The following is a 25,143-nucleotide window of genomic DNA, read 5'->3' on the forward strand; positions in this document are numbered from 1 at the left end:
AAAAACCACATCCACAGGGGCAAAGCTGCTCATCTTCAGGAAGGGCAGGGCATGTGCCTCCAGATAGGGGGTGGCAGAGAAACAGTGTCCAATATTAGCCACAGGGAGAAAGTGGCCAATCCACTGCTGGCCCACTGACACAACTTACAGGATCTGCGAAAGCTTGCAGAGACCTCCAAAAAGCTTGGAGACAACCTCAAAGGGAGATCTAGCCAGGGGAACTGTCAGGCTTGGCAGCCCTTCAGGATTCAATGCAGCCCACGTATGCCCACTGGCTCCCAGCTCTTAGCTCCAGTCCCCATGCCCCTTCTTATGCATTCAAACTGGCTTTAGGACCAAGAAGGGTCTCCCTTCAAACAGGAATTTTTTTTTTTTTAGGGAAGCTTCTAGGTCTGTTGACATTTGCAGCAGCTCCATTCCTGGAAATCCACACACTGGGGCCCTTCCTGGGAGGGAGGTGACAGGGTTAATCTAAGGGCTGGGGGAGGCGGAGAAAGGCCTTGAAACCACACAGTGAAGCCAACCAGATTAATAGAGGAAGAGAGGGGGGTAGACCATTAGGAAGACAAAGAGAAAATCATGCTGGAGCAATAGAAAGGGAAATCTAATATCAACTAGGGAAAAATAAATGGAGATTAGGGCAAACAAATTAGCTTTAATGGGTTCAATGCTAATACAAGAATAACAGCGGAGCTGCGAATGCCTTTGAGGGGAAGATGGGATAAAGAACCTGAGCAGTCATGCAGGCAATAAAGACGATGCAGGAGGGGGTGGCCAAAGGCACAGAGGGAGGAGAAAGCGGAAAACTCCGGGTGAGCAGTGAGGAGAGGTGGCACTGGAGGGGTCTCCCATCTTTGACAGGGACAGACCAGACCAAGCAAGGGTCTGAGAGGAAACGGGAGAGCAGGGGCAATCAGCACAATATGGAGATAAAAGCAAGCAAGACAGTGGGAAGACACTGAGGACACAGGAACACAGAGGAGTGTAGGCGAGACTGGGCAGAAAGGGCACAGGGATGGACAAAAACAGAGTGGAGGAAAATGAACCAACATAGAGGAATGGGGGGGGGTAATGAGAAAGGAATTAGGATTGTTCTTTGACTACAGAAAAGTACAAAAAAAGAAATAATGAAACCTGGAGATTTTGAAGTTTTGTTTTTTTTTTTAAAGATTTATTTATTTATGCATACAAGAACTGGGGTACAGGCCAGAGGTGTGGGGATGAGAGGATTCACCAGAGACAGAGTGGGGAACAGAACAGGCAGATCGGCTAAAATACACTGCTGAGGAGAGCTGCGGGCGAGACAGGAGAGGTCTGCTGCGCCATGTGGGTAGCTCCCTGGACGGGGATCAAACTCGTGCTGCAGTGGCTGCAGACAGCTTCATGGGTTGCATCTTAACCCCTTGCGCCACCAGGGAGGCCCCCGAAGAGGGTTTTGGAAAGTACCCCCATTTGATAGGGGAAGCACAGATACATTTGCTCTTAGGGAAAGTTGTGACTGGCCTGGGACAGGGGCTGTGTAGGCTGCTGGTAGGGCTGAGCAGCGCAGTTTAATACTGCACCTTTGCATTGATGCAGCCTTGGTCAAGTTCCACGTGGCCTCTGTGCCCTCATCTCATCACCTGTAAAACGGGGATAATGTGCTACTTACCTCAAAGAACTGTTCTGATGACTTAATGAGAAGATGCATTCAGAGTGCTTACTCTGACTCAAAAAGTGCATCTGCCTTGCTGGTTCAAAGACTTCTTTCCCAGCATAGCCTAATGGGGGCAGGGGGCTAGATACTGAAAACAGCCCTTGTTCCCCTCCCCTTTCCCAGCTTTCCTCTTCTTTTGAGCTCAACATTGGAAAAATACCAACCAAGTTTGGTTCTTTCCCAGCTAATGACTGACGCCGAAGGACCCTTTTTATCCACCCTTTGTCTCCAACCCTCCACCCTCACCAGCCTTCTCTCCCTGTTGGAGATGAAAGAATAATGCTGAGCTTTCCTACCCTCTGTGCTGATCTCAGGCAAGAGCATCCAAAGAAGCCACGCGACTTAGCCTATTGTTGCAAGGGCCTCTGGGAAGCCCTTCCATTTGCTGAAACTTCAGATTGAAGGATGCAGGGAGCTGCAGTTGGTCCTCGTGTCTCATCTGGGGCTACTTGGGCTGCAGTAAATGGCATGGAGACCCCACCAGAGGGGTGAGACCCAACAAAGCAGGAGAAGGCCTGACAAGGACAAGCTCAGGAATCAATAGCCACCTGGACAGGGGCTCCTAGAAGTGAAAGACAGAGCAGGGATTATTTTCTGCCCCCCACCCCCATCCCCAGCGCATTCCAGAACCTTGTCCTTTTCTCATCACTAGGATTTTGGAAGAGCAAGAGCAGTTAAATGATCCAGGCGAGAAGGTCAGATGGGATGAGAGAGTTCTGTCATTTACTGAGTAATAAGTTAATTAAATTGAAACCATTCCCATAAAACTATAACCTCCAAGAGGACAGAGATCCAACTGTCTTCATCCCATATATCCTCGGAGCCTGGAGCAGTGCCTGGTATGGAAACAGAGAATGTTTGTGGAGGCCCATGCATTGCCCATCGGTGTTATTGAGAACACAAGACACACCTAGGAGGAGAGATGGGGAAAGGTGCAGTTCACACTGAGGTTGTAAGTTAAGAGATGGAGCAAAGGTTTGAAGACAGGCAGTTGTCTCCAGAGCCTACTTTCCTAACCTCTACCCTGTACAGCTTCGGTGGATGAAAATAAAATATTAAATGAACCTCCCTTATGCATCAGCCTAAGAGGACAAATAGCAGCAACAGCAGCAGTTGTCCAGATTCCAGCTCCCCGGGAACCAGACTCAGGTGCTCCTCAGATGTAGAGGCAGGCAGGAGGTGCTGTCACTTGGATGGCCTCAGTCCCAGCTCCCTGGTTCATCCTCCAAAGCCTCAAGGTTCTGGTAATTCCAGCTTCTTCTTCCCTTTGCTTCTCCCAGCCCGTGAGCAGTGACCTCTTCCTGTAAACTACCATCTCAGGGTTATCGTAGTCCTTCCTTTGTGCTCACACCGCCTCCAGCACCCAGATAATCCCCTCTGTTAAACCCCTCCACTGAAACAGCTAGGAGCAGGTCTCTCTATTCTGCCTGACCCTAGATGATCTGCTACTTGATGCCAGAGAAGATCTGAGAGAACAGGCTCACAGGTCAGTCTGCTCAAGTCCTTGGGCTTTATCACACAACATAGTCTGGGCTCCTTGGCAATAAGAACTGGGGGACCAGTTTCTTTTTTACTGTACAGACCTTTGCAGACATAAAGGGGCAGCACTGCCCAGGCAGCCCTGAGTCAGAACCTTCTTCTCCAGTGAGTCTCTGCATCCGGAATGGCCAAGGTTCCAGTAAGTTTTTTTTTTAAAGATTTATTTATTTATACAAGCACTGGATACAGTCAGAAGTGCAGGAGGGTGAGAGAATTCACCAGAGCCGGAGCAGGGAGCAGAGCAGGCAGACTGAGGAAGTACACTGCTGATGGGAGCAGCGGGCGGCAGGAGAGGTCTGCGCGCCATGTGGGGCCCTCGCCTGGTGGCCGGGGATCAAACCGTCATTGCAGAGGCTGCAGGCAGCTTCACAACCCAGCGCTCAACCGCTGCGCCACTGGGGAGGCCAGGTTCCAGTAAGTTTTGCTGCTAAACCTCTTGGCTTGATCTGTCTTGGGGTTCCTTCCTTCAATGCATGTTGATGTCTCCCCACCAGAGCTGTGAATGAACCCCAAGAGAGTCAAGACTCTAGATCACCTCTCATCATGCTCCATAGAGCCTCTACTGCCAGTTCTTAACTCAGACTCCCAAGGCCCACATTGGTAACAATCTCCTCATCCCTGGAAACTGGTGACAACATTGCCCAGTTCACAGAGTGCTCCTGCAAACCCGGCTAAGGCTGCTAAGAAAGGTGTGAGCATGACAAGTGCGCACACTTGACATTAATATTGAAGGTTTGATATAAAAGCCAACAGGAAGGCCCTGCATGCATCTGTTGGCTCCTGCAGGAGGGAAAACTGCTCCTCCTACTGTGTGTGTGTGTGTGTGTGTACGTGCACATCATATATATGTATCTTCTGTTATATATAAATATATATATATAGCATATTATGTATGTAGTGTGTGTGTTTCCAACAGTTCTGCTTGGAAAAAGAATATTCAGGCTTCACTGAGCTTGTTGTGAACATGGCATCTTTCTTTTCTCCCTCCCTTCTTTCCTACTTCTTCCCTTCCCTCCTTCTATAGTTAAAGCAATAGCACTTATTTGGTACCCATTGTGCACCAAATCATATACCAGATATTAACATTTCACAGATGAAGTGGCCACCCATCACCCCTCAAGTCTATGCAAGTGGACAGAGGCAGTATAAAAATAGACATTTATATTCTATGAAGTGCAGCAGTAGAGATTATGCCCTGAAGTGTTTAAAAGAAAGGACCAGAGGGAGCAGGCAGGAAAGTCAAGGAAGACTTTCTGTAAGAGGTATCTTCCTGAACTGAAGCAAGGCATGAGTATGAATCAATGAGACCCAGTAAGGAAAGGGTGCTCCAAGCAGGGAGGAGTGAGAGCAAGAACAAGGACACTGGGAGGATCACATACTGTGAAAGAAGAGCAGCCAGCAGTTCTGATGCCAAGACATAAGATTCCAGCTCAGCCAGATAGGAAATGAGGCTGGCGAGGTAAACCGGGGCCAGCTCATGGTGGGCACTGCCTGCAGATTGAGTAGCTTCGGCTGCCCCATGCAGGAGATGGTGCATGCCCTGGAAGCCTTCAGCAACTTGGCAGCATCAAGGTCAAATTGGGTTTAGATGTATTGCTCCCCAGCCAAGGGTCACCTGTGTAAGGTGAACCCCTACTTGCCTTTGTCTCAGATGATGTCACTTTGGTCATCTGGAATTAATTGTCTCTCACTCTCCCCCCATTATTCAGGAAGACCACCTCGTGTTGTGTCCTTCTTAGCACCATCCAGGCAATTATTATACATTTATTTGTAGGTACATTTAGCAGTTTATTGATGCAATGTATTCCTGGACTGGAAGCGCTGAGCGAGCAGGGATCAGCTCTGTGTAAAGTTCTGGAAAAGTGTTTCACATGTGATAGGAGCTCAATAAATTTCCACTAAATGGATAAATGAATGCATGGATGTATGCACTCCAGGGATGATTAGGAAGATACTTTTTAAGTAAATGTTTAGGAGGTAAAATGTATGGTTTGGGGAATACTCCATACGGGGAGAATGAAAGAAGTTAATGGCTGTAAGTTCATTCATGTAGGATATATTTTTTGAACCCTTGATATCATTTAATAATGAACAGAATAGACATAGTCCTGCCTTGTGTAGTTTTCAGTCTCGTGTGAGAAGACCTCACTTCTCATACCTATCATTGTGGCTGTAAAATTAAAATTGAATGGATGTCAAGGTAGAATGGTGAAGGCTGCTATGACAGCATCTAAACAGAGGTTCTAACCTCTAGGACAAAACAAAGTGCCAGAGGAGGTGACTTTGTACGGGCTAAATCTTACAGATTGGGTAAGTGTTAATTAGATAAGAGGAGAGGACAGGAGTTAGGTGGAGGGAAGAGCATGTGCGAGAAGGCCACAATGTGTGGTGGAAGGTAGCATGAAATGAAGCTGCAGGGGCAAGCTGTACACTTGTGTGGCACCTGCTGTCATTACCAAGACAAAGCTCAAAGAGGAACCTCTATACCACCTAAGAGGGGTAAAGATCTCTGCTGCAGACACCTGGGATGCCCACAACGCCTTCAGTACACCAGTCGTAGACGCACCATGGTCGGGGAGGGGGTGACCAAGGATGACCCAGTACAGTGAGCAGAGCACTAGGAATTGAAAAAATCTGGAAGAAAATAAATACAATGGAACAAATGATGGAGGAGAACCTCAGTAAAGAGAAAAAGCATGCCTGAAGGTATAAGGTGTAAGAAGATAGTGCTGCCATAGAAAAATCCACTGGAGAGGGAGACTATGGCACCTCCACCCTCCATCAGTTAATAAGCGCTCCCACGTGCTAAGCCTGAGGCATGTCTCAAGGTGATCTGCATAGCAGGGGAGGAAATGAAGGCAAGGGGAACAGCATGCACATCTACTTTCTGAAAAACAACTTGGATGAAAATGATAGGAAAAGATTTCATAGTCAAGGAGACTTTTGTGGGGGGGATGGCGATTAGGGATGGATGAGTTTAATTGCATTTACAGATCCAGGGGAAGAAGCTAGGAGAAAGAGAAAGGTAAATAATTTAAAGGAAATGGGAAGAGATTCCAGAACAATGGAAGAATGAGGGATCATGGAGAAGTATCAGTAGCAGCTTTATCTTGCTACTTTCTCTCTACTCCAGTTACCCTTTGGAGGAGGTAGTGCAAGGCACAGAGATACCAAGGGTCATGCAGAAGTTTGGGGAAACCTGATGCAGAATGCTGCATCTCAGTATTTAGCCCTTTTTATCCTAGACCAAGGATCTAAAGTGCCCAGATAACCCATAACCTCATGGATGCTGGAGCAACCTGTGTGGACTTGGGGTGAAAGGTAGAACAAGAGGTTTCCAGGGGCCTAGAACATGTTTTTCGAGTCAGAGGTTCTGGTGTTTATTCCATAAGGCATCAAGCCATGGGGAGCTGCTGGGAGGTTACAGTGGGAGATCACAGACCTGCAAGTGAGACACCACCAGGCTGAGAATGTCAGACACTGGCCAGCACTGGCAAGACCATGCCTCTATGCAAGGGCAGTGGACAAGCATAATTCAAAGGACATCCCAGAGCAGTCACTGCTTCCCACTACAGACAGCTCTTCCAAGTCTCCAACCCCACTGTCCTTGGCACTAAAGCAAAAATTCCCAGAGGTGTGAGGTGTCAGGCAGAAGGTAAAAGAAGAAAATAACAGCGTATAGCACTTAGGGGTCCTGTGGGAGATTCCACTCAACATCCAGTAGAGCTCTTCGCATTTGTAAAGAGTTTTTCTGTCACATGTATATCCTGAAGCATTAATTAAACCTTTGTGACAGGTAGACTGCGCCTCTGCCCTTGAGAATAATGCATAAAGGAATCCAAACAAGAAGTTCAATTTAGACAGGACCAAGGGGGTAAAATACCCCAACACCTTAAGGGTGTGAGTACTGGGCATGTAATGAGTGTCAGGCTGTGAACCTCTTTATTCCTTCAACCATCCCTACTTTTCAGAGTCTTATAAGGGGTGAAGAGATTACCAAAGAAAGCCCTAAGATTTCCCCAAATAGTATCTTTTCTTATGTTTATAGTCCCTAAGTTTACAGGACTTCATTGCAGAAGTCCTCTCCAGCCCCTGGAAAGTTAGCTTTCTCTTGCCTCAGAACCTGCTATATCAGCCAGACAGTTCCACCTTCTCCACACCCATCACTCCGCATCCATGATCCTCTAGCAAAGGGCCTTTGTTGAGGAAACTCCAAACTCAAACCTCCAAACTTCAAACCTCTTTCTGGTTCAGATCTTCCCCAGGGGCCCCACAAGGGTACCCACTCATTTCTGGCTTCCGGCCTCAGAGTGCACCCATCCACCACCACATGGAAAGGTGGTCAGCACAGTGGGTGGCCCTGGCCCACCGCAGTTCAGGAAGGAAGGCCCCACCGCAGTTCAGGAAGGAAGGCTGCACCCACCTCTGGGCACTGGGTGGTGACTCACCCAGAGGACTCCACTCCCCCACACCGGACACAGGAAGGACAAAAGTCCTTCCATTACAGGGACTCTGCTCAAAACCTCAAGCCAGAAGAGTGGCCTCCATCTACAGCCAGCAGGTCTTTCCAAGCTCATCTTCCTGCCCAGCCTACAGATACATAGATGCTTTTCAACTTCTTAAACTTGTGCATGAATTTTTTGTCTTTGGAAACTTCTTCGTCTGGTTACTTCCTCCCTGAAACTTCCCTGTGACTGGCTACAGGCTTCCCTAGCACCTGGAATTACCTCTCAGAAAAAATTTCCTCCTTAATATAGCGATTTCTAACTTATTTCATTGCATCCCCCCAAAGATCTTAAGCTCCTTGAGGGACACGTTTCTTATCTTGCTCAAGATGGTATCATCAAAACCTGATCATGGGAGACACTGTGAATGTGTGTTGTGATGAAAGGTGGAGATGGGTGGGGGAAGGGTGGTGTGAGTAGTAGTTACCTTAAATTTTCTTTATCAGTTGCTGCTCAGCCTAAAACAATGGTCCTCAGAGTGTGGCTTCAGGCTGTGTCAGCACCAGCTGGAATCTCCTTAGAAATACAAATTCTTGGTTCCATCCCAGGCCTCAGGGTATCGGGCTCAGCCTTCTGTTTCCACAAGTACCATAAGTGATTCTGAGGCCCACTCAAGTTTGAGAGCCACTGCCCTTGGCTAGGGCAATTTGCACCATGGCATCAATCATGTGGATACCAAAAATTAGAAAAGCTTTGCATTTATAGAAGACTTCCAGCTACCCAAACATGCCTCCATCCTCACTCTCCGTCTTCTCCCAGCAGTGGTTAAAGGTCAGCAGCAGACACAAGAGTCACAGTTAGCTCCAGTCAATGGATGAAAACATCCTAGTTAAGTTGGGGAAATCCAACTTTCCACATGAAAAATTAAAACAGGACAGAGTCAAGGTAGGAATCTGGTTCAAGGCTCTTTGCACAATAACTCAGAGTCACTCAGCTGCTGTAAAATAAAAGCATCGCCCTTCATAGTATGAATGCATTTTTCCCTTCTGCCGATGTAGTCAGTAACTTTTCTGGAGGGTTTGGGTTTCCAAGGATCCGCCTCTTCAAGGAGATTTTGGACAAAAGTCTACAGTTAGAAAGAAACAGTAAAAGAATTTAAATGCACAGTACCTAATTTATGTCACTCAAAAATGGCATGGGTTTTTTTTTTTCTCAACCTACTATCTTTTTAGGGCTGAGACCACCACCACCTGTAGGAAACTTTGCTTCCAAATGTTAAGATCCTAGCACAAACACCTAAGCCTGGGGCGGGGAGTGGGGGGGGGGTCACTGTCGTGGGGTGGGGGGAGAGGTGGCAGCCTAAGTTCTGGAAAATGGGGATAAAGTCAGGGAACTCGAGAGCTTCTCTGTTTGGGTGGCTTCTGGCGCCCCCTCGTGTTCAGTGGACCCAAAAGAATCGAAAGGCAGCAAGGATGGAGTGAGGGGTCAAATGGCTGGAGACATCCACCAAGTCATTCTCCTCAGAGCACCTTGGCCACTGAGAAGCCTGTCCCTACCCCTGAGCCCACTCTGGGAGCCCATTCTGGGGCTTTCAGGCAGCACTGAAAGCCCCACTAGATGTCTTCCCAGCTCTGGTGGAGATGTTACGGGGGACAGCTGCCTGGAGCAGGACAGATGAAGGTGTGCCCAAGCTCACCCAGCTGACTCTTCCAGGAAGATGGATCATCCTGTCCCTCCTGCTAGGCATCTGGCCAGCAGGCTTCTCCTGACTTACCGCCCCGGCCAGAGGCTTTTAACCTTCTTTTAAGGCAAATTGACTGTTGTGCTGAAGACAGCTTCGGCCCCTGAGGAACCAATTGCAAAGCAGTTCTGAATGTGCTAAGTCAGTGGGCTGTAATAGGTACTGTGTGCCCAGCAGAGGCACTTCCAGCCCTGGGCCATAAATAGCCCTTAATGGGCACCCACAGAAGACTTGGCATTGGTTCTTCCTTTCACCTGCCTGTACCCCTGGATTTCCACCCCCAGGGTCTCTACCATCACAGCCAGATCACCAAATCATGCCCCTAGTGTGAAAGCATGACCTTCCTGCCTGGACCGTGCCACCTTCGGCTGGGATTGCGGGTCAGTGCCAGCTCCCAGGTCCAGTCCGACCCACAGAATAGGGCTCACCCCAGGAAGCAGTACTGATGGGAGCCTTAAACCTCGGGTCGCATAAGGCATACACATCAGGCCACTAAATTCTCCCAGCCCAAGTCTTCTCATGGGCAAAATGGAGATCTCAACCTTGAAATTCCTGTGGCCTGCGTCTAGAGATTTTAGACCTGAGATGTCGATAACTCTAACAGCAAAGACCTTCTTGCCTCTAAAGCTTCACACATGCTATTCCAACTGTCTGGAACAGTTTTCTCCCTTCTCTTCTTCACTCAGCTAACAAGTCTTTATCCTCAGTCTCAACTTCGCCTTCTTCAGAAACAATTCTGTGGTCCCCAGTGGTCTCCTCCAGTGATCCCCACCCCCGCCCCCTGCAGGGTCTCCAGCACAGCAGTGGTCACATGGTATGCCAATTGGCTATTGCTGAAATGGGGCCTCATTCTAATAAACCTGATAGGGCAAGGGCAGGAATTACATCTGCCTTATTCACCTCAGCATCCCCAGTGCCTGGAACAGCATCTGACACATGATGAGCGGTCAGTAAACATGTGAATAGGTGAATGGGCTGTCTTGCCTGGCACTGATTAACTGTCCCTGAACTATTTTCTTAGGCCATGGAGGGCTGAACCAGCTGGGAGGGGCTTTCGTGAATGGCAGACCCCTGCCTGAAGTGGTGCGCCAACGCATCGTGGACCTGGCCCACCAGGGCGTGAGGCCCTGCGACATCTCCCGCCAACTCCGTGTCAGCCATGGCTGCGTCAGCAAGATCCTTGGCAGGTAAGCACGAAATTCACCACGTGCCACCTTCCCTGCAGGGCTTGCCTTCTGCAGCCCACCTTGCAGCCACCTTCCCTCACTGGACTTGGAGTCCATTCCCAATAGCCAGCATAGGTCCCCGGACCTGAACAGGGTGTGCAGATGCCCCAGAGCCCCTCCCATCTGCTGACTTCTGTGTCCATTTCTCCATCCTTTCCCTTCTCCCTCTCCCTCTTTCTCCTCTGCCCCTATGTCTCATTTTCTATAGGTGTCTTTGCTCCCCAAACAGGAGAACCTTCCCCCAAAGTCCTCCCTACCCTCACCCTCATCCCACCCCACCTCACCCCACTGAGACGAAGGGAAATGGAGTCATGAGGAAGGTACCCCGGCTCCAGGGGTGTCTGAGTTTGCACTTCAAACTGTAACCCCCAGAGCACTTGCCACATAAGCACAGGCTGCTTGATGAAATGCGGAGCCTGAGGCACGGTGTCTGCCTCTGTGGGAGTCGGGGCTGGACACAGTTTACAGATGTCCAGGTGGCACTAAGACCCTCCATAAGGCTGCTGAGCAATGGCTCACCACCCTGCTGGCTGCCTGTTAGTCACCCAGGAACCTTAATTAAAACAAAGTCTGTGCTCAAGTCCCAGCCCACACCAATTAAAGCAGGATTTCAGGGGAATGGGCCCAGTATAGTGGTAAGACCCCCTCAAGTAACTCTAATTTACTTCAGCCAGAGTTTAGAATTATGGACCCAAGGTTAGCAGGACCAGGGGCAGCAGAGCCCGGCTTCTGGGCTGAGAGAGTCACATGAGCTAGTCTGGGGAATGACTTCTGTCAGAAATACCCCTGCCACTGCGGATTCTAGGCTTTCCATCAGCACAGCGTCCCTATCTCCCTCCCCTACCCCATAGGTGGATTCAGAGGTGTTCTGGTTCCAAGGGGCGAGGGGCCTAACCTGTAGCTGAAAGTGAAAGGCCCTGGTATCCTGGCTGAAGAGTCAGGGAAAGGTGTCCTTGGTGGCTGAGGTCCAGAGTGATTCCCCAGCTGGGCTACAGCATCCCAGGGAGGAGATGAGCCCTGCACGGTAGAGACAGACAGGGAGTTTTAAAGAGCTGGAAGAGTTGGGCCTCCCCTGGTGGCGCAGCGGTTGAGTGCTGGGTTGCGGCGCAGCCTTTGCAGCTCCAGTTCAATCCCCGGCCACCGGCGAGGGTCCCCCCCACCTCCACCCCCCCCACACACACAAAGAGCTGGAAGAGTCATTTCATTGAAGAGACCCAAGAGTTTCCACCACAAAAGGGAAGGTTTCCTGATCTAGGTCATTCTGCCAAAGCAGCTAGTTGGGGGTGGAAGTAGAGAAGGAGACCCTGGGAGAGCAGGCTTGGCTTCAGGCACGGGACGTGGCCGGGGATCCAGAGTCCACGAGGAGAGGCTTCAGCCTGAACCGAGTAACCTGGTAGAAAACCAGTGATTGGGGGAGGCTCAGACAGGGTGGGGAGCAAAGGTGAGCCAGCGAGACAGGGTAGAAGCCCCAATGACCCCAGCTGGCTGCCTGGGGAGGGCTTGAACCAGAATGGCCAAGGAGAACAGTGAGTCACGCTGCCCAGAGAAAACCCTACGGTGAACCTGTAATCCACACCAAGTCCAGAAGTCAGCATTTCCTCTCTTAGAAGGAACATCTTTTGTGCCCCCTGACAGTGGCCGCTGCAGGTGTTCAGACACTATACTGGCCGGGGAGAAAGGAAGAAGGAAAGCCAGGCGTCCCAGGGAAGGTCTCTAGTAGCAGTTCTGGCCTGGCAGCAGTATAAACCTACCAAGCAAGCCCAGACAGAGCTGGGAATATCAAGTGTTAGAGGTGGCCTGGGGACATATTTTACCTCCACGCCCCACCCCAGAAGCCCCAGTGGGGAGCAAGCATCTCTGCCTAAGTCCCTGCCCAAAGACCCCACCTGCTTATTGGGTAATTCTTTGGGATTCTCAATTGGAGTAGGTACTACGAGACTGGCAGCATCCGTCCTGGAGTGATAGGGGGCTCCAAGCCCAAGGTGGCCACCCCGAAGGTGGTGGAGAAGATTGGCGACTACAAGCGACAGAATCCTACCATGTTTGCTTGGGAGATCCGAGACCGGCTCCTGGCTGAGGGTGTCTGTGATGGTGACACTGTGCCCAGTGTTAGCTCCATCAACAGGTAAGAGAGAGAAAGCAGTGAGGGGCTGGGGTTCCTGGGCTTTGGGTGAATCAGATGAGAGATACTGTAAGAAGGACCTGGGGAGGAGTCCCATGCTAAAGAATCAAGCAGGAAGCACTCGTGGTCCAGGGCAGGTAACACACCTCCTTGCTGCTGTGGGGTGCCTGCAGTTTCCATCCTCACATAGCATATCCTCTTTCTAATAAAATAATCTTCTTGAGTTGACCCTTTCCTGAGTCACAAGACTCCTAACCCGATTATTATTGTAGCATTCACTCATTTGTTTAATCATCCATGGGCCTCCCTGGTGGCGCAGCAGGTTGAACGCAGTGCTGTGGAGCTGTCTGTGGCCTCTGCAGCACTGGTTCAATTCCCGGCCAGCCAGGGAGAAACCCACATGGCAGGACAGACCTCTCCTGTCTGCTGCTCCCCTCAGCAGTGAACTTCGGTCCGTCTGCCTGTTCTGTTCCCCACTCTGTCTCTGGTGAGTCCTCTCACCCTACCCTCCCACGCCTCTGGTCTGTACCCCATATATATATATATATATAAAAAATCCAATTATTCATTCCCTACCTCAATATAATTATTTATCCACCCATTCATTTACATACACATATGCAATTTGCTCATTATGAGGTAGACGCTGGAGACACAATCCCTGTTCCTTCAGATCTTACAGTGTAGTGGTAAGACAGACCCTAATCAAGCACCCACACAAACAATTGTAAAATGCAGCTCAATGTCCTGCTAAAGACAGGATCATGAGGGTATGTGATCTAGCAAAGGCCACTGGGTTTAGAAAGATAATAAAACACTGCCCCTGAGTAAGAAAAAATAAGAGCTAACTAGGTGAAAAGAGGAGCAAAAAGAGCTGAGATAGAGAAGAAAGAGTTGGGACAGCACATGCAAAGGCCCTGGGACTATAGGATCTTATACAAGAAGTGGAAAGAAAACTAGTGGGTAGAGGGGAGCATGAAGTAGGCCAAGATGGAGATGTCAGCAAAGCTTGCCCTTTAGGGTTTGATGACTGGGTTACATGTTCTTGCCTCTGACCTATGAGCAATGGGAAGCCACTGGCAGATTTTAAGCAGGAGGCTGACTTCCATTTCAAGAAGTCTTATTCTGTGTGCAACAGAATGGATGAGAAAGAGTCAAGAGTGGACAGGTATGGCAGCAAATGACCCCAGAAGGAGAGAGTCAGTGGTGGCATACACCGAGGTGTGGGCAGCGATGGGCAGAGAGGGACTGATGTAGGGAGATCTTACAAGGTCAAATGCACAGAACCTGGTGACTGGTTTGAAAGCAGAAGGAGAGGGATGTTTAACTGTCCTTCCCACCACCGTGTTTCTGCCTTGAGTGAATGATGGTCCCAGTTATGAAATGAGAAGGACCAGGTGTGAGAGGTCATGGGTTTGAAACTGAAGTGCCTCTAAAATACTCAAGTGGATCTCCAGAAGGCAAGTGCACCCAGTTCTGTTGCCTCCTCTCTGATGGGCCTTTCTTGTCTCCTTGTAGAATCATCCGGACCAAAGTGCAGCAGCCATTCAACCTCCCCATGGACAGCTGCGTGGCCACCAAGGCCCTGAGCCCAGGACACTCGCTGAGTGAGTGTGGAGGGGTCTGCAGGCACACTCAGCCCCTTGCACACACCCCCATCTGCGTGCATACACAACCACACACAAACACGTCCACAGACACATCCATCTGTGGGGGCTGAGCCATTCCACTGGGACAAAGCTTTGCTGGGTTCCCGGGGAAAAGTCACAGAAATATTTACAGGTAGAAACACTTCAGTAGGTCAGTGCTGACTCGAAGAACCCCTCCCACAGTGGCCCCTCCCTCCCCCATGGTGGCAGAGAGGGTGATGAGGCGTGTTGGCCCATATCCTGACTCTTTCCCTCTTATCCCACTGCAGTCCCCAGCTCAGCTGTAACACCCCCAGAGTCACCCCAGTCGGATTCTCTGGGCTCCACCTACTCCATCAACGGGCTCCTAGGGATTGCTCAGCCTGGCAATGACAGCAAGAGGAAAATGGATGACAGTGAGTGTTGGGGGACCAGAGGGCACGTTGTGGGGGGTGTAGGAAGGCAGTTTGCTCGGGCTGGCTGTGATGGGGACAGAGCCCCTGATGGCCCAGAATGTTGTAGGTGCTCTAGAACGCCCCTCCTGCAGCACCTGGCCTGTCCCTGAGTCAGCCACGGCCCCAAGGCCCAAGCATGGTACTGTCCCTCCTCCCCTGCTGGAGTCAGCACTTCTCTGGCTTGGAGGATAAGTAGAGAGGCCCTCTGAAAGCTCTCTCCCTGCCTGGGGACACCAGGTGACCAGGACAGCTGCCGGCTGAGCATTGACTCCCAGAGCAGCAGCAGCGGGCCCCGCAAGCACCTTCGGACGGATGCCTTCAGCCAGCACCCTCTTGAGCAGCTCGAGTGCCCATTCGAGCGGCAGCACTACCCGGAGGCCTATGCCTCCCCCAGTCACACCAAAGGCGAGCAGGTGAGCACTGGGCGTGGGAGGTGAGCGGGGGTGGGCAACGCATGGTCTCTGAAAGCTCCCTAATGAGGCTGCAGGGCTGTCGCCAAAGCAACTGGAAGCTGCTTCCATGGGCCCAGGGCCCCACTCCAAGCCCAACACATGCTTTGTTCCACCAGATGCTGCCATCTCCCTCTTCTTCTTCCCAGGTTTCTTGACTTCTCTCACCTCTGTGCCTAGTCCTTTCAGGGAGGGCAACTCAACCAGGCCATGCCATCCCCTCGCCTTCGATGGCTGTGATGGACTGCAGGGTCAGGACCCACAACTCTATAAAGCTGCAGTGCTCCAGGCCTTCGTGCCATGACCACAGGCCATCTCCAGCCATTCACACCAGCACCCCCATGAGTTCGCGTTACTCACGCCACCTGCATTCACACCTCTCTGCCCTGGCACAACATGTGCCCTCCTGCAGAATGCCTTTCCTCCCACTTCTCTGCCTGGAAAAATGCCCCCTGGCCATTATGACTCAGCTCAAACCTCACCTTGTCCATGAATCTTTCCCTGCTCTCAGACACGCTCCATTTCTCCCTTGTCTGTGCTTCTGAGTATCCAACATACCACTTCTGATCACTTCCCAAGGAGTAGCCTAAGAATATAGTGGACAAAAGTAGAAAGAGAGTGAATTTCCTAAGGACAGGCAACATTTGGAAACATAATTTTTATCTTCAGCCCCTAACATCCAGTCCCTCTGACTCTAGATACTCAATAAGGTATACTGAATGAATGCACAAGAAAGTTGAGAAATCCAGCACAATCAGTCACAAGAAATCTAGGGAAACTTTTCTTTTCCATGATGAGGACAAGTGACATGGTTTGTAACAGTTAGGCTTCTGTGAAAAGCTGGCAGGGTCTTCCCCCCGCTCACCCCACCAAGTCTACCAGCTGAAGAGCTTCTCTAGGCTGCATCTGTTCGTCCTGCTCTAGGCTCACACTGTATCTGATCCAGAGTGAAGCAAGCCCATTTGCCTTTAAGATCTAGTAGGACAATGGCAACGATGCCAATAATCAGCTGAACCTCTGCCAGTGACCGTCTGGGCTGCTGGGCCCGCGCCAGCACCCGCAGCTGGGCAGGCAATCTGCGTCAGCGATTTTATCAGCCTGGGCTGTGGCAGCAACGAGGGGAGCAGAGAAAGCTGGCTGTCAGCAGACTTGGCGAGAGGGCTGGGGTGCTCATTGCCCGTCAGCACATGGCTCCCAGAGGGAAACAGGGGCCGCAGGGGTGGGCCTGAGGGAAGCCCACTCCAGGAGAAAGGAGCCTGCATAACCCAGTGGGCAAACACCAGTGGTCCAGTAAAGAAACCTGACAGCTGAGACCCTGGGCACCCGCTAGCCATGGAAGCATTTCTGGCTCCATTCCTGAGCCCCTCAAGGGAACCTGCCTGATTACAAAGAGACCCCGACTATATCCCATTGGCATTTGTACAGGGAGAGCCTTAGAGCTGGAAAAACCAAGTCAAATTTTTCCATTTGTGTGGAGGTAGCTCAGGCCAGGGAGGGTAGGGACAGCTCAGGGAAACAAAGCATCATGTTGCTCAGGCCTTCCAACCCTGCTTTCACTGAGCCTGACCTACTGCTACCTGTTTAGACATGGCACCTCTGTGTAAGTTGTTAATTGAAGCCTGACAAAAAAAGTTTGAGAACCATGGAATTACTCCAACCCTCATCTCACAACGCGGAGGCTAAGGCCAGCATGGCGTTCATCAGTGACTCACTCCCGCCCTCAGTCACTCAGTCAGTCATCCCCCTGACTTGGTGGTGAGGGGCAGGGAGAGCCCAGACTGTGCAAGGGCACCTCACGTCCCAGCTTTTGCCTCTCCCACCTTTGGCGACTCTGACAAGGCCACCCAAGGAGTACCCCTTGTCCTCTCACCTGGGCAGGGAAGGGACACTGGCCTGAGGAGTGCACAGCCTCACCTCACTTCAGGATGGGGACAGTCATTGTCATCTTTTCTCTAAAGTCAACAAGGGGGAAAGAAATCAACAGAAATGTCATGGGGTCTTATTTCTATTTGCTGTTTCACTCTTAGGCATAGTTAGTCTCTGCAGCTCTTGTTTTATGTAACAAGTGTACCCGGAAGCAGATCAACAGAATGTGACGATCATGATGATAAAGACCAAGAACTTGGCAGTCTGACTTCATAATTCTGAAATAATACTACCTAGTGTATGTTTCTAAGTTTCTGTTTTAAAACACATATAGGCCAAATATATGTATTCTCTTGACAGACCAGCACAGGTATTAGTTATTTAATAATGCAGTTAGTTATTTAATTATTTATTTAATACTTGCTAGATGGTTTAAAAATCTGTTCTATAAGGTTTGCCAAGAGAAAAGATCTATTTGAATCAAAAAGTCAGAACATGGAGAATGAATTAAAAAAAGTTGGGACTGGTATTACAGAAGATAGTAAGAAAATATGAGAAATAAACATAATTGTGAACTCTTCTCAAATTTAATTAATTGTTTCATCTTCATTTTCTTTGATATTAACTCACTTTGAAATTAAATTATCTCTTTCATCAAAAAAAAAAAAAAAACCCTAATGTAAGTCTTGATGAGCGTGTGCAGTTACAAATGACAAGCGTGTGCAGGTAACAAATGTCTCTAAAAATCTCATTTGGCCTTGTGAACAGATTCTACTGTTCCCTATAATACATGAAAAAAATCTAGCAAGCCCAGGGAGATTGATCTTTGCAGAATCAGGGCTTACCTCGCTCAAGTTCTAGAGTCGCTGTGCCTCTGTGTCTCCCAATTTAAGTTCAATCCTAGCAAAAAATCCCATCATCAATAGGATGTTTAAGCTAAACACCAACGTTTGACTATATAGTTAGGATTTGTTTTTTAAATAAATTGTCTAGATTTGGGGACAGGTTGGGATTCTATGTAGATATTTTGGTATGAAATCAACATAAAGCGTTTTAAAGTTTTCTTGTACTCTTTAGAAATTAAGTATTTTGTTCAATTTCATTAAACCAGCTCTAAGCAACTCCACCCTGCCTCGAAGCAGGCTCCCTGGAAAGACATGGGACCAGAGCGCCATTTAGTCAGTAATTGCTGCTTCATGGTAATGGTGCCCTAGTGGCCTCCAGAATTGACTGCAGCTTCTAGAAGTGCCCACCATACAACCGGAAAGCACTGTGGGTCCTTGGAGAACCCGGCTCCATGGAGATCATTGCAAGTGATTGCCTTCAGTGGAGCTGTTACGTAACCACAAAGCATTTCTTGATTTCAGTTTTGCACACAAATTTCACACAATGGAGTTTGTGACATGGGTGACCAACACAGAGGGAACAGTTTATCCTTCCCCTGACAGGAGGGGTCAGGGAGAGGGGTGGAGCCTGCTGGCCTTTAACTGAACACATTCTTCTGGAAAGAAACACCTTAATATATAGCTCTGTTCATGTCAGGGGAGTCTGGGAGAGTGTGAAATGAGGTCTTAATGAGGAAAACCCCCAGGTACTTGAAGAGCTTTTCAAACAAAATTAACCCCAAGTACCATCTTCAGGCTGAACCTGAATGTTTATAATTTTGCTTGGATATGGAGAGAAGAAATTCACCTATTCAACCACTGGGTCACTAAAAGAAGGAGCATCCTGGTCAGGAGAGAGCAGACATCCTGGGTTGAGTCCCTGTTCTCATTATCCAGACCAGATACACTTAACCCTCTGGCTTTCCCTCCACAGACAAAACAGACATAACATTGCTCACCCCCATTCCAAGGCTTTTAGAGGCAACTGATCAGGCTCACATAGGCAAAGGATTAATGACCATGTCATGCAGTTGAGGGCAGCAGCAGAGGGCACAGACGCCTGCCATCTTTCCTATCTGGAGAGGAACAAATTAATGAATAATGTTAAGCACTCAGAACAGTCCTGGGCGGGTGGCTGCCCCAGACCTGCATCCTGTTCCCTGTGGGCCAAGCAGTGTAAGGAGACAAAGAAGGGAACCAACAATCCAGTCAGAGCAGTGTCCTTGGAAGAAGCTCCATCCTGTGCCAAGCTCGCATGCTACCAGCTGACATTGTACTCAGGGATGTGCAAGGGGAAGCCATGGGCGTGGGATTGGGAGAACAGTGAGGCAGTGAGTGGGAGTCAAGAATGAGCAGGAAGGAGATAATGAGGAAGGTGCTTTTCCTGCAAGTCCACAGATGGGCTGTGGGTCTCTAGGAAGTTCACTGCAGGGGTGTCCCTGTGCACTGACTTCTCTTTGTTCCCTAGGGCCTCTACCCACTGCCCTTGCTCAACAGTGCCCTGGATGACGGGAAGGCCACCCTGACCCCGTCCAACACACCCTTGGGGCGCAACCACTCTACTCACCAGACCTACCCTGTGGTGGCAGGTAGGATGCCCAGAATCTCCGGGCCACAGGGAACCAGCTGTGAGGATGGGCTGGAGGGCAGGCCAAGGCAGAGCTGGTTGGCTGTGAGGAGGAAGGGATTAGGGCTCTGGGCCTGGCAAGGAGCGGTGGATGGTGCTGGCTGAGCCTCAAATCAGGTCAAAAGGGTGATGCTCTACCCTGGCTCCTCCTCCTCCTCTCCCGCGGCTGACGGGGGGGAGAGGGCGCCTCGCAGCCCTCCACCCACACTAGTAGAGGCACACAGGGAGGCAGAGCTCCTCCCGGCTTCTCACTCAACTGAGGAACACCCCCGCAGCTCCCATGTCACCCCTGGATCAGAGGAGCCTGACCCTGCCTACCCTTCTCCCCACCCCCCTCCTAGCCCCCCACCCTTCCCCCCAGACTCAGAGGCACCCCAGCCTGCCTGCCTCTGCACCCCACCCCCCACCCCACCCCACATCTCATGGTGGTTTTTGCATGTTCCCACCCTTCATCTCACATCCCTCTCTCCTTGTTGTCTCCCTCCCTCCGGCAGATCCTCACTCACCCTTCGCCATAAAGCAGGAAACCCCCGAGGTGTCCAGTTCTAGCTCCACCCCTTCCTCTTTATCTAGCTCCGCCTTTTTGGATCTGCAGCAAGTCGGCTCCGGGGTCCCAGCCGGTGCCTCGGTCCCGCCCTTCAATGCCTTTCCCCATGCTGCCTCCGTGTACGGGCAGTTCACGGGCCAGGCCCTTCTCTCAGGTACGACAGGGAGGTCCCGCCCTGGGCCCTGAGGTGTCGCGGGGGCGCGGGAGGGGGGTCGTCAGTGCCAGCTGCCAGGCCTCGGGTTTGCTTCCAGCTGCCTCGCAGACCCCCGGCCCAGTCCACAGTGCCCCTCTCCCCTCATTGCTCCAGCAGCTTTTGAAGATGCCAATATGAGGTTGTCCATGTTGGCAATCAGGGGTGGGGGGCAGGCGTGCAGAGGATGCCAGGAAGTAGAGTGCCTGGCCGGGCTCCAGAACCTCCCGCCAAAACCCCATGGAAGAGCAGGGATCTTGAGGCCAGGAAGGAGGCGAGGCAACGTGCGAGCACTTGGTCTGAGTAAAAAAATGAAAAAACGACAGGAAGCTTTGAAGGAGAAAGGCTTTTGGAGCCAATTTCTGGAGCCAATTTCTGAAAATAGAGAACATCCAGTTGGGTCTCCATTCTGTAGCTCTTACTGTACCCAGCTCAGCAGTGTCACCACCCTTGGAGGACACTCAAGCTGGGTGACCCACCATTGAGACATGGGGGAGCAGGAGGACCCACCCATCAGAAATCTCATTGACCTCAAAACATTTAAGGCTAGAAGCACCTTAAGGGGTATGTAAAACAAATTTCTGATTATACTGATGGGATATGGGTCCAGGGAGACGGCCTGAACAGGATTGTGGTGTCCAGCAGGGTAAGAGCTCGGCCTGTGTGCACCCTATCATCAGGCGTGGGCAGAGGTGGGTCTTTCTGGAAAATGACTCACACCTGTCCAGCCACGGCTTAAGCAGTGGCCAAGACCAAGAGAATCAAGGTGTTCAGCTAGGGCAGGAGAAGCCTGAGATGGAGTTGAGTGTCAAGGGACAGAGACCCTTAATAGTCTTCAGCTATTTACTGGACTTCCACAGACATGAGACTTTTTTAGATCTGGCCCAAGGCATTGACCCTGTACCCACAGAGGAAGCCAAAAGTGGCCTACTCTTCTGAACCAGTTGGTTTTCAAACTTGTTGGGCCTGACAACAACCTTTTGAAGGGAAGGCTTTTACGGAAGCCAGATATTCAAACCAGACAAAATGAAGTAGGAGCCCTGCCCCTGAAAGACCTGGAACTTGAAAACCACTGCCCCAGAAGAAAAAGACCTCTATCGAGCCAGAGGAAGCACAGGGTCATCTTATTCAGGTTTCATCAACCCTTTCTTATAACTGACTCAACATTTTCTGTCTGGCTGGCACCTGGGAGCGTTTTTCCTCTGTGCACCCCTTATCTAATGAGGGCGGTTCTCTTGGAAAAGGTGGACACACAGAAGCAAAGGTTTAATAAATAAAGCCCAGTGTGTAGGCAGAGAGGCAGTTTTGTAGGGTCTGAGGCAAGGAAGAAAAGGTTGAGTCACAATTCAAAATTTCAAAACAGGGTACATTCAAAGAGATGGGCCATTTGTTTTGACTAAAGTGATTAAAGGAGAAAAGTCTCTGAGCTGAGTGGAGTGTTGTCAGCCAGAGAATGTGGGATGGGGAGGGGCGTGAAGAGGTGTCCACTGCTGGGGATGGGCCAGTGCCCTCACGCACCAGCCTGCTTGCCCCAGTGAATGAAGGCCAGGGCCAGGAGGGCTGTGATGAAGCTGGGAAGGCATGAGGCTGTGAAGGAAGCTTGTGATGGTGGGGAGCAGTCCTTCAGTTACTATTAGAGCAATGGAAAGGCTGGGCAGGAACAGCTCAGCGGAAATGGAAGGACAGATGGCAGGGAGAACTGGTACATCAGACAGTCTTACGTGGTGGTAAAGCGTAGCTGGAACAGCCCAGGGAAAGCTCCCAGTTTCAAAGCCCCTACTTGTCCCTGTACCTGTCACCCCTGTAGGGCTTAAAGCACCCACTGCCAATATCCAATCAAATCAGGAGGAGGGGTTCCTCCAACTTCTGTCAGTTCTTGGTGGGCATGCCTGCTCTGCAGATGAGCTGCAGGACTGGGAGGGCATGTACCCCATGCCCTCCCAGGGGCAAAGCAGCTGGCAGCAGTCACCAGGGTTCAGGCAGGCAGCAGGGAGCAAATCTGCAGCATTACATATGCTGGCCCCAGTGCCATACCTGGCCAATGTTGACATGCAGGATATGATCCCATGAAGCTTGTGGCAGCCACAGGGCCTAGTTCATAGCCTGAAGACACAGGACAGAAGCAGGGACTATGAAAAGAGCAAGCAGTGCCAGACTTGAGGGAACTGAGTCCAGGCAGGATGCCAAGAGGAGAGCGTAAGGCAGGGCTGCGGTTGACAAAGTTGCTAGCCCTGTAGCCACAGCACAAGGCCCCGCTGGCAGGTGTCTGTGGGGAGCTTGGGGAGCTGGCCTGGAGCTCCTTTACACTGTCCACCTCTAGCCTTAGGTCAGACGGCACCTAAATACCTACCATGTGGCTGAGCCATGGTGAGAAAGCTGCAGGACAGGGCAGGGAGGAAGAGGATCACAGTTTGTGACCCTCCACAGTTTGGGGGTTTAGAAACCTGTTCAAGGAGAAATAAGTGAATATTTAAAAAGGGAAAGAAAGCCAAGACCAGATTATTCCCAGGTGATGCCGCAGAGAGGGGAGAAGCTGATGGCTCTCCTGCCTGTGTGGCTCCCTGCCGTCATCTCCTGCCTTACCTTTGCCTCCCCTGGGGACACGTCCTCTCCTGCCTAGTGAGTGATTCTGATCCTGTGATTTCCACAGTGACTGTCTTGGGGACTCAGCTTCTCCCTCATCAGCCAGGAAAGAATATCAGGGTTTGGGGAGCAGCGGGATTACACCCAACACTCCCACCGGCTTCCCTCATGTGCTGCAGTCTAAGGTCCCGTCCTAGTGCTGCCTCTTCCAGGCTGACCCCAGCTCTACTGATCAGAAAGCTCTGAGTCTGTTCTGTCATCAAAGAGCCCATTACCCGCCTCCATCCCTTGTGAAAAATTGTATTTAGTCCTACCAAAGAGATTTCTGGATTGTCATAAATTCTCCTTGCTATCAGAACAAGATAAGGAATTGAAAAGGGGTTCCTTAGAGGGCAGACATCAAAGGGGGCCCATCAAATTGTCTGAAATCACCTCTGCCCTCTGAATTCCTCCCAAGTAATGGTTTTCTGATGCTGGTGTCTAGTACTATTTGGAAAACTTAACAGTATTTTGGGGGTGCTAGTGTTTTCTTATAGAACCCCCACTTCACAACCAGCCAACATGAGCCTGAGTCTCCTATGTCTGCTTTTTAAAATAGGACCAGGCTAGAAGTCTATTTGAGTGCAGAGAAAACGGAATGATAAACTTCTGGTGACAATAAACTTATGATGAAGAATCTTACAAATAAATAGATTAAAGGACATGGTCAAGCCATGATGGAGGCCCACCATCTCATGGTCTCTGTACTTTTATTTCTAAGAATCTTGCAAGGTTCTTGACATGGGAGGAAGAAACCATGTTATTTAAGGAATCAAAGCAAAGAGATTCTGGACTGCTAGCGTGTTTGGTCCCGTGATAGGTGAAGGTCCTCCCTGAGGAAGGCAGGCCGAGTTTAATGGGAGGAAGCCTGCAGGAGTCTGCTCTTGAGTTTGAGTCAGAAACCTTTGCCCCACTGGGAGAAAATTAGGCGATTGAGGAGAGATGAAGATTTAAATCACAGAATACAGGGGAGTGAAGATGATGAATTTCCGAGAGTAACAGGGCCTAGTTCTCATGGAATAGGGCCCCATGGAGGCAACTGTGACTAAATTAAATTGTGACTTAAGGCGACGGTGTACGGTGCTCTGCCCACCACGCTGCAGCACTCAAGAAACTGCAGGTTAGGCGATAGAAAAGGACAGGGTGAGAGCAGGAGAAAGGGGAGCACGTGACCACAGGGCTCCAGGGTCAGAGGAGCCCAGACTACCTAGACCAGCACTACAGATAGGTGACCTGAGAGCCAAACTCCCTCTCCACCCCAGACCCAGTCATGGTCGATGCAGATGCAGCCTCAGAATCCTTCTCAGCACAGGAAGCCCCTACCAATCAATCAGGTAATAAATTAGCTAATCCAGTCTCTAGAATAGTTCCACATGAGAAAGGAGGAGAAATGTGATTCAGAAGAATAAATAATTTGTTCCTCAGCCACAATCTGGCCTGGACCTTGAGTTCTCTTCCATGAGCAAGGAGGATGAAGGAGAGAGAAGAAAAGGGCCTAAATTTGCCGCCACCCTCTTAAGGGTCACTTTCTATGACACCACCTGTCCAGCCCCTGTACCCACACCTTCAGACTTCATATCACCCCTTCCTTCTCATAAGCTCCGGCTCCTAACCAGGTGCTTCATGCAGGGGCCGAGGGACCGAGTCTGAGAGCTGGTCGTCTTATATTCTTCTTCAAAGAAAGATCAGATTTTATCTTGTTGTGTTTTCTGCATATTTGTCAAGCTTCTTACATATACTAAATTTCCTTTTACCTCACCTGTGTCTACAACCCCTATTTGTTTGGACCCTGTGTCAAGCGAACTGAATCACCTGTAGCATTCTAGTGGGCTCTACCTTCTTTGGTCCAGCCCCAGCCATAGCTGGATGTTGTACAAAAGGTAAAACAAATTAGTGGGTGGTGTTCATTTTTACCAAAACATTCATATGATTTTAGATAATGAACACTGATGGCTCATTTCAAATAGAATTTAATGTATAAGGGCTCCCTTGATATGTTACAGTTTGTAGAGGGTACCCATTGCACTACTCAAAGTCCACTTGAAACCCTGGCTGTGAATTACATTGATAACATCATAGTAATAATAAGGTGCACACAGCTACTCT

General features: G+C 50.0%; 1 protein-coding gene and 1 long non-coding RNA gene across 10 annotated transcripts in view; one reads left to right on the forward strand and one right to left on the reverse strand.

The window, feature by feature from the left end:
* The window catches only part of PAX8 (paired box 8), a 57,472-nt gene that overhangs the window by 21,025 nt on the left and 11,304 nt on the right, over window positions 1-25,143 (forward strand). The window contains exons 3-9 of one of the 4 annotated variants that reach the window (XM_037527799.2): window positions 10,443-10,608; window positions 12,575-12,772; window positions 14,288-14,376; window positions 14,688-14,813; window positions 15,090-15,265; window positions 19,520-19,640; window positions 20,173-20,379. In XM_037527799.2, coding sequence (XP_037383696.1) covers window positions 10,443-10,608; window positions 12,575-12,772; window positions 14,288-14,376; window positions 14,688-14,813; window positions 15,090-15,265; window positions 19,520-19,640; window positions 20,173-20,379 — 1,083 coding nt within the window. Of the gene's footprint in view, window positions 1-10,442; window positions 10,609-12,571; window positions 12,773-14,287; window positions 14,377-14,687; window positions 14,814-15,089; window positions 15,266-19,519; window positions 19,641-20,172; window positions 20,380-25,143 lie in introns of all 4 variants that reach the window. The other 3 variants (XM_037527798.2, XM_037527800.2, XM_037527801.2) reach the window with 3 other exon arrangements.
* On the reverse strand, window positions 1,176-20,213 carry LOC119259182 (uncharacterized). 6 transcript variants are annotated; one of them, XR_005128408.2, is made up of 10 exons: window positions 20,185-20,213; window positions 19,628-19,721; window positions 19,011-19,127; window positions 18,013-18,067; window positions 17,172-17,253; window positions 15,784-15,887; window positions 11,543-11,664; window positions 8,168-8,806; window positions 1,993-3,731; window positions 1,176-1,622 (listed from the first exon to the last, which is right to left on the reverse strand). It is a non-coding gene; the product is annotated as an uncharacterized LOC119259182 (long non-coding RNA). The 6 variants fall into 6 exon arrangements; XR_008554404.1 differs by having other exon boundaries at window positions 1,993-2,258; window positions 19,619-19,721; XR_005128406.2 differs by having other exon boundaries at window positions 19,619-19,721.

The sequence above is a fragment of the Talpa occidentalis genome, unplaced genomic scaffold (genome assembly GCF_014898055.3).
Source record: "Talpa occidentalis isolate TD23 unplaced genomic scaffold, MPIMG_talOcc4v2.1 talOcc4.5, whole genome shotgun sequence".
Taxonomy (NCBI): domain Eukaryota; kingdom Metazoa; phylum Chordata; class Mammalia; order Eulipotyphla; family Talpidae; genus Talpa; species Talpa occidentalis.